The sequence below is a fragment of the Lagopus leucura genome, unplaced genomic scaffold (genome assembly GCF_019238085.1).
Source record: "Lagopus leucura isolate 7727_CA_CO unplaced genomic scaffold, USGS_WTPT01 Super-Scaffold_100017, whole genome shotgun sequence".
Classification (NCBI taxonomy): Eukaryota; Metazoa; Chordata; class Aves; order Galliformes; family Phasianidae; genus Lagopus; species Lagopus leucura.
In genome coordinates, this window is record NW_024962271.1 from 12,987,538 (window position 1) to 12,994,660 (window position 7,123).

Below are 7,123 nucleotides of genomic sequence, written 5' to 3' on the forward strand. Positions count from 1 at the left end.
AGTTAGCTGGTAGGGGAGTTTCTTTATTTTATAAAATAAAGTCAAACAAGATTTTTTGGGGGGAAGGTTTTGTCCCAAATCACTCCCCCAGCAAACATCTCCGTGTGAAACCCTCCGCAGAAGCGAGGAGTGGGCTGTTTTATTTTTATAAACCAGGTGGACAAGAGCTCATCTCCCCACAGTAACCCAACGAGCCGTGAGAGCTCTGGGTCTTCAGGCACAAACTGCCTTCAGATAAAGAGCAGCGCTTTCCATGTGCCCTGCCTTAACCAGGAACAAAGCCGAACAGACCGTAATAAAAGTGCTCTTTCCAGCACGCATGTATGTGGCTGCTCTGTGCTGAAAATGTCCTTTAGCACTTTTTAACCATATTCTCTAGTGTGTCAGCAAAGAGACTCCATCAGAGTATTTAACATTGCTGGGAGCAAAGGAATAAAGTGGAGTCACTGTTGATTATTACTCATTAGCCACAAGGACATCCACTTAACATGTGAATAAATGAATGACACCATGTCCTAATGGAAATGGCCTCGGTGTACCTTTAAGCAAAATGTTGTTTAATATCTTCCATTTGCTGAATAGAAAAGAGGCCTGTTGGACATGCATAGTTAGCAAGCAGCCATTGTTGCTTTGTTCCAATTTCAGCATTTAATAAAAAAAGACGTTGTCTCAAGTGCAGCGAGGACTGGCCCCAAAAACGTGGGTAGCAGCACAGCCTCCTCCTCACTCTGCAAATTCAGAAATTCACCAGCATTGCAAAGGGTTAATATCCATAAAGCAAACGAGCCCTTAGAAGGTGCGTGTTCTTCATTATGCTGCTTTACATTCAAACATATAAAACAAAGAGCATCTGATATCTTTATTGGTTCTCTTAGATAAAATGCAAGCAAGCTATAAGCCTTAATTTTCGTATTACCATTTGTTAACAAGGAAGATAACGCTCTCAAAAGTATTTGATTAGGGCTCCCTTTGATTTGTATCTTGTTATGATTTTCAGGGCATATATTTTTGTATTGCTCCTTCGGTACACTGATAGTTCTGATCAAAGCGATAAAAAGAGGTATTTTAAAAGTGTGAGTGTGAACCGTACAGGTAAAGCACACAGTGTGAGCAGCATCTGAAGGCTCCGTGCTGGAGCCTGCTTGGGAAACAAATCACAGCGATGAGATGCACGTCCCTATCCGAGAGCCGTGCGCTGGAAGCCCTTCTGCTCTCCAGCCCTCTCAGCAGGAACTTTCGTCATTTGCAACTTTTTTTCTTTCAGTTTCTAAAACGTAGCTACTGAGAGCAGTTGTGCACAATGCTAAAGCTATTTACTGTATCAAACATCAGATCAGTACCAGAATACGGCTTTCCAGCTTTAACTTCCCGAGGAAAATGAAAGCAAGAGCGTGAGCTGACGCGTCAGATCTGGGGGGTTATTTTCATGCCCGTTCTGATTCCTGGCTGTAAAACCTACACGTGTGTCGGGGGGCTTTTCCTCATCGTTTCCATTCTTCCTGTGCAGAGCTGGCTGCACGGGGCACCTCTCAGCTCAGGCTGCCTCCTGCCCTGCCCCACGCTGCCCGCTCTGCCCTGCACGACCACCAGCCCCACCACTCTGCACTGCGCTCCTTGGGCGCAGGAAGGCGCGAGCAGGAGATGATTACATCAATCAGTGTCAGGGCTGGGAGCCGTGATTTATGAATATGCATAATGAGCTCTCACCTTTGAGAAGGACTAGCTAGGGAGATAATTGATTAGACAGGAAAAGAGCAGCCAGCAGCGAGGAGGGAGGAGGAGAGGCCTCTCGGAGCTGTCGCGGGCCGGGCTGGGGCTGCGGGAGGCCGTCAGACTGTGCGAGTGATAGCTAAAAAAAACACGAGCAGGGTTTTTAGTGTTTTGTAGAAACACGCATAGCAAAATGTTTCCTCACCAAATGAATGGGAATTTTCTCCACTCGGGGAACCCCACAAGCACCACCACGGCTGCTGTCCCTCGGGGAGCCACGCAGGCAGCAGTCACAGTGCCATGGCTGCTCAGCACCAGCACCCTGTGAGCAGGGGATGCTGTGATGCCAGGGGGGTCAGGGGGCACTCATTTTCCCATTGTGCTCTCATTATTTTCTTCCACCCTTTTTTAAAGCGTCTGTCTGACCACTGGGTGAAAGTTTCTATGGAAAAGCTACCAGACGCCCAAAGGAAGGAGATGTGGAAATTTGCCTCTAGCTCTCTCCCCCACCCCTCCCATTTTACATGCCATTAATCTTTTTTTTTTTTTTTTTTTTTTTCCCCTCAGCAAGAACTGGCAAAGGGGAAAGCAAAGATACAAAGTGCAGAGAGCCGGGGTAACATTTACATGAGAAACAATCCGCTCTCCAGCACCCACCCACGGCGCTTCCCTTCGTTTCAGGAGCTGTCGGAGCGCAGGAAGGGAATGGTTCCTGGCAGAGGGACAGCACTGCGAGGAGACAGACGCGTTTCCAGGGCCAGAGAGAACGTATGTGAGAAAGGGACGTGGGGGGAATGGGGCCGAGGGCCTCACTGGGGCACGCGGCCTGCATGGGAATGGGGCTGTGGGACGCGCAGTACAAGCACTAACACACGGATATGGGTGTGAGCACACACACTCCAGTATTGCTGCCTACCGACGGCGAGGACGTAAGATGCAGTTTATGGGCCTAGCACAACCCGCTCCTATAAATAATACATTCCGATCACCGTGGCCTCAAAATGTCAATACCGCGCAGCCCCGCACATTTGCATATCTTGAACCGTCTCAACTTGAAGCATGTCAGCTATGTGCTTCTGTTTGTACTTTAACTTCATCCCAGCTCCGGCCGAGCCCCGCGCCGCCCCTCGCGCGGATCCGTCACGCAGCGATCAGCGCCGTGCCCGGGGCCGCGAGGTTCACTGCGGGACGGGGCGCGGAGGCCGAACGCAGCGCGGGTTCCCCGCGGGGCACAGCCCGGCCGATCCCCCTCTCCGCTCGCCCCGCAGCGCCCTCCGCCTCCCCCGCGCGGCCGCCGCCAGGGGGCGCTGCGGCTCCAGGGAGAGAGCCGGCCGGCCGGCCGTGCCCCGCTCTCAGCCCGCCCCGGCTCTCCCGCAGCCGCCCGGCCGCGCACGCAGCGACCGCGGAGCCGAGAGGCGGCTGTAGGCAAAGTGGCAACCGTGTCTTTATTAGCCAAAAATAGATACTTTCTCGTACAATTTGGTTCACACGTATGTACAGGTTTGACGGTATGTACAAAACCAAACAAACAAACGAAAAAAAAAAAAAACCAAAAAAAAACGAGACACCGAACGGACGCTCACGGGACTTCCACCAACCGCACGGCCCGGTACCCGGGGGGGAGCACAGAAGCGGGGCTGTATTATTATTTTTTTTTTCTTTTCCTTTTTAGTTTTACCATACGGACATGCGTAACGTCGTAACTATACAGAGATTTCTTTTTACAATCATTACAACAACGATAAAAAATTAACTAAGACGATGACAGCGCCGATAGAACCATGGCAGCATCGAGCTGGTTCTGGGGCCTGGAAAAAAAAAACGACACAAAAAAAAATAAAAAAAAAGAAAAAAGAAAAAAGATTTAATTGGCTTCAGCTCGGGCTGGGCCGCCGTGAGCTCTGCGATTATAATTAGCGCTATTTTTGTCGGTGGCATTTTTAAATTATTTAGAAATACAAAAAGTTGTATGGGCGGCACAGCGAGCGGCCGCAGCCGCTCGGGCACAGCGGGGCTGTTAGGGCCGCTCCCAGCGCTGCCCCGCGCAGCCCCGCACCCCGTCCCGGCCGCTCTATGCCCGCCGCCGCCCTCCGGCCCCGACCGCGGCGCAGCCCGCACGGAGCGGCCCCGCCAAGGGAAGCGTCGCACGGAGCGACCGCGCACCGCCGGCTGCCCGCGCCCTCCGGAGCCGTCTCTTACCGCCTCTGCACTGGCTGGAAAGCTGTCTTTATTAACTTTTTCTCTACTTCCAAGGCACTAGATCGATCTAAAAAGAGAAGAAAACACAGCGTTCCTTTACAGCCCCCGATGTATTCGCCCCATCCCTGAATTAAGCCGCTCGACTCGAGATCCCTCCTCGCCAACTTGCGCACGCGACAAAAACGACGGCGGCTCCGCCGTCTCTAGGCGGTAAAAAGGAACCAAACGGAAAAAGCCGCCCGCACGGCCCGGCCTGCCCCGGCGCCGCGTCCCTCCGCGCAAACCCCGCGCAATCCCCGCGCACGGCCTGCTCGCCGCCGCCGCCACCTGCGCCCGACGGCCGCCGCGAAGCCGAGCGCAGCGCCCGCCCGCCCCGCGCGTCCCTCAGCGGTCACCTGCTCCGGGGGGCTCCGCGCTCGGCGCCTGCTCCGCGGGCCGCGGGAAGGCGGCGGCGGCGGGGGCGGCCCCCAGCCCCAGCAGGTGCGGAGTGTTCAGTAAGGCCAGCGGGTGCGGGGCCGCGTGGTGGTGCGGGGAGGCGGCCGGGAAGGCGCGGTTGGTCCAGTTGGGGAACTTGCCCAGCGGGCAGGAGGAGACGAGTCTGTGGGGCGGCGGGGGGGGCAGCGGCAGCGGCTGGGGGGCGGCCGCCGGCGGGGAGCCGGGAGACTTGCGGGGGTTGTCCGGGCTGGTGGCCGTCTCGGCCAGCGACCAGATCTTGGGCTTCGGCACGGTGCCGGCCGAAGCGGCGTCCGTCGGGGAGGAGGCAGCCGACGAGGAGGCGGAGGAGGGAGGCGAAAGGTGAGGCGGCGGCGGCGGCGGGGCGGGCGGCGGTGGCTCGGGGCCGGCGGAGGGCAGCTCGCAGGGCGGCCGGCGGTGGTGGCGGTGGTGGCGGAGGTGGTGGTGGCGGAGGCGGAGCGGCTCCGCGGCGGCTGCGGCGGCCGGGCCGAGGTAGCGCTCCTCGGAGCCGGGCAGGTCCTCGAAGCCCTCGGAGCCCTCCGAGTCCGTCTTGGAGTCGGAGTGCAGCAGGTCCGCGTCCTGCAGCTCGTCCTCCAGCTCGTCCTTGGCGCTCTCGATGTTCTCGGTGTCGATGTTCTCCAGGTCGATCTCCTCCTCGTCCTCCCTCTTGTCCTCTTCCCCCTCGTGGTCGCTACCGTAGGAGTTGCCCTCCTCGTCCGTCCTGCTGCGGGGGGCCCAGGTCATCTTGTTCTCCTTCTTGAGCCGCCGCCGCGCGTTGGCGAACCAGGTGGAGACCTGGGTGAGAGTCATCTTGGTGATGATGGCCAGCATGATCTTCTCGCCTTTGGTGGGGTACGGGTTCTTGCGGTGCTCGTTGAGCCAGGCCTTGAGCGTGCTGGTGCTCTCGCGGGTGGCGTTCTTGGGCCGCGACGGATCCCCGAACTGGTACTGCCCGTAGGGGTAGAAAGCGGGGTGGTGGTGCGGGAAGGCGGCGTGCTGCACCCCGGGGCTCTCCTTCAGCTCGTACTGCGCGCCCTGCAGCGAGAGGGAAGGGGCGGCGGGCTGAGGAGGCGCGGGGCCCGAACGGCCCCGGATCTGCCCGACCCGCTCCTTCGCACAGCCGCCGCGGAACCTCCGGGCGCGCCGCTCGGCACGGGCGCGCCGGGGCCCCGCGCCGCGCTCTGCTCCCTCACCGTCCGACCGCGCCGGGCCGGGCCCGGGGAACAAAGCGCCCCGCTCCCGGCACCCCCCCGCCCCGACCCCGGGGGGGCTCTTACCAGCTGCGGGAAGATGGGCAGTTCGGCGGCGTAGGGCAGGAAGGCTCCGTAGCCCTGAGCGGCGGCGGCGGCGGCGTAGGGCGCGCCGTACATGGAGGAGAGCACGTTGGAGAGGGTCCCGGACGGGGCCAGCTCCGCGCCGCCTCGGGAGCCGCCGCTGCCCGGGCGCTCGGCGGGGTACAGCGGCCTGATGTACTGGTAGCCCAGCTGCGGGAACGACATGGTGCGGGGGGGGTGGGGAGGGGGAAGGGTAGGGAGGGGGGGCAGAAGGGAAGAAGGGAGAGAAAGGGCAGCGAGCGGCGGGGCTGGCCGCGGGGCCGCCGGCACAGCTCAGCGCTCAGCGCCCGCCGCCGGCTCCGGGCCGCATCGGGAGCGGAGCTCGGAGGCCGCGGCTCCCGCCTGGCTGCGGCCGCGCTGCGCGCCGCGCGCTGCTTTCTTCTCGCACTTTTCCTATTGATCTGAGTGGACCCAGGTCAGGTCCTAACAGATTGCCTGAGATTATTGGGACTCCGGGCTCTGATTGACATTTCTAGTCTCCCGCAAGCCCCTCCTATTTCTTTTAAGTCTCTCTCTCTCTCTCTCTCTCCCTCTGCCTCTCTCTCTCTCTCTCTGCCCGGAGCTGCTCTCGCCGGGTTTGTCACCGGCCCCTTCTTTCCTTTTTTTTTTTTTTTTTTTTTTTTTTTTTTCTTTTTTTTCTAAATCTGTTTACTGACGTCGCGGTCTTTTATTTGAGTTGCTTTCCAATCTCGTTTTAGCAGTCGCCAATCAGTTGTGTGTTTTACAGAGGTTTAACCCTGCCTCATGGCATTCTAATTATACAGAGACAGATTTAGATATAATTTCTCCCGGACTCCCCCAAACCCCCCCGCCCCCCCCCCGTGCCGGGTGTCGGCCACGAGTGGCACACGGGAGGGACGGCAGAAGTTGTGACGTTTAAAAATAAAGGCTCCCCCAGCTTCCCCCCAACCCCCAGGCACACCTCCCCCCCACTCCCCCGGCGCTTTCAGCTTTCCAGATGTACAGCCCTGCGCTGCCCGGGTGCGTTTGGGGCTCTTTATGAAGATATTCCCACCCCCCCCACCCCACCCCCCCTCGGCTCTGCCAGCGGTCTCATCGCCCAATACAGCTTTAAAAGTGTGCGCCGTTCAGAAATAACAGTTTAAAAAGAAGCGTTTCCAGAGGTACCCTGAACGTTCTCCCGCTGTCCGGAATCTTTAAGGAGCTCCGTGCGTTTGTCTGGGCGAACAGTGGGCAGATACAGTAGAAAAGCGAAGTTAATTTTCCTCCTAATAAGGGACTTCAAAGAGTTGTAGGTCACAATTTTACATCAAAGGCAGAAAAGGAGGCAAATTAAAATCTTAACAAAGGAGAGACGGGAGCAGCCCTCTGGGCCATTAGTAAATAAGTGGTGTGAAAAAAGGGACAATGACAGGCGCTGGAATTAAACTCATTAACACCTTTTTGTCTTGGTGCGAAATCTCTAA

At 57.8% G+C, this 7,123-nt stretch overlaps 1 protein-coding gene across 1 annotated transcript; it reads right to left on the reverse strand.

The window, feature by feature from the left end:
• Positions 1–3,132: 3,132 nt before the first annotated feature.
• IRX3 (iroquois homeobox 3) lies at positions 3,133–5,861 on the reverse strand. Its single transcript, XM_042876928.1, has 4 exons — positions 5,640–5,861; positions 4,305–5,397; positions 3,910–3,976; positions 3,133–3,518 (listed from the first exon to the last, which is right to left on the reverse strand). Exons 1-4 carry the CDS (start codon positions 5,859–5,861, stop codon positions 3,464–3,466), a joined length of 1,437 nt encoding a protein of 478 aa, XP_042732862.1. The 3' UTR covers positions 3,133–3,463.
• Positions 5,862–7,123: the final 1,262 nt, after the last annotated feature.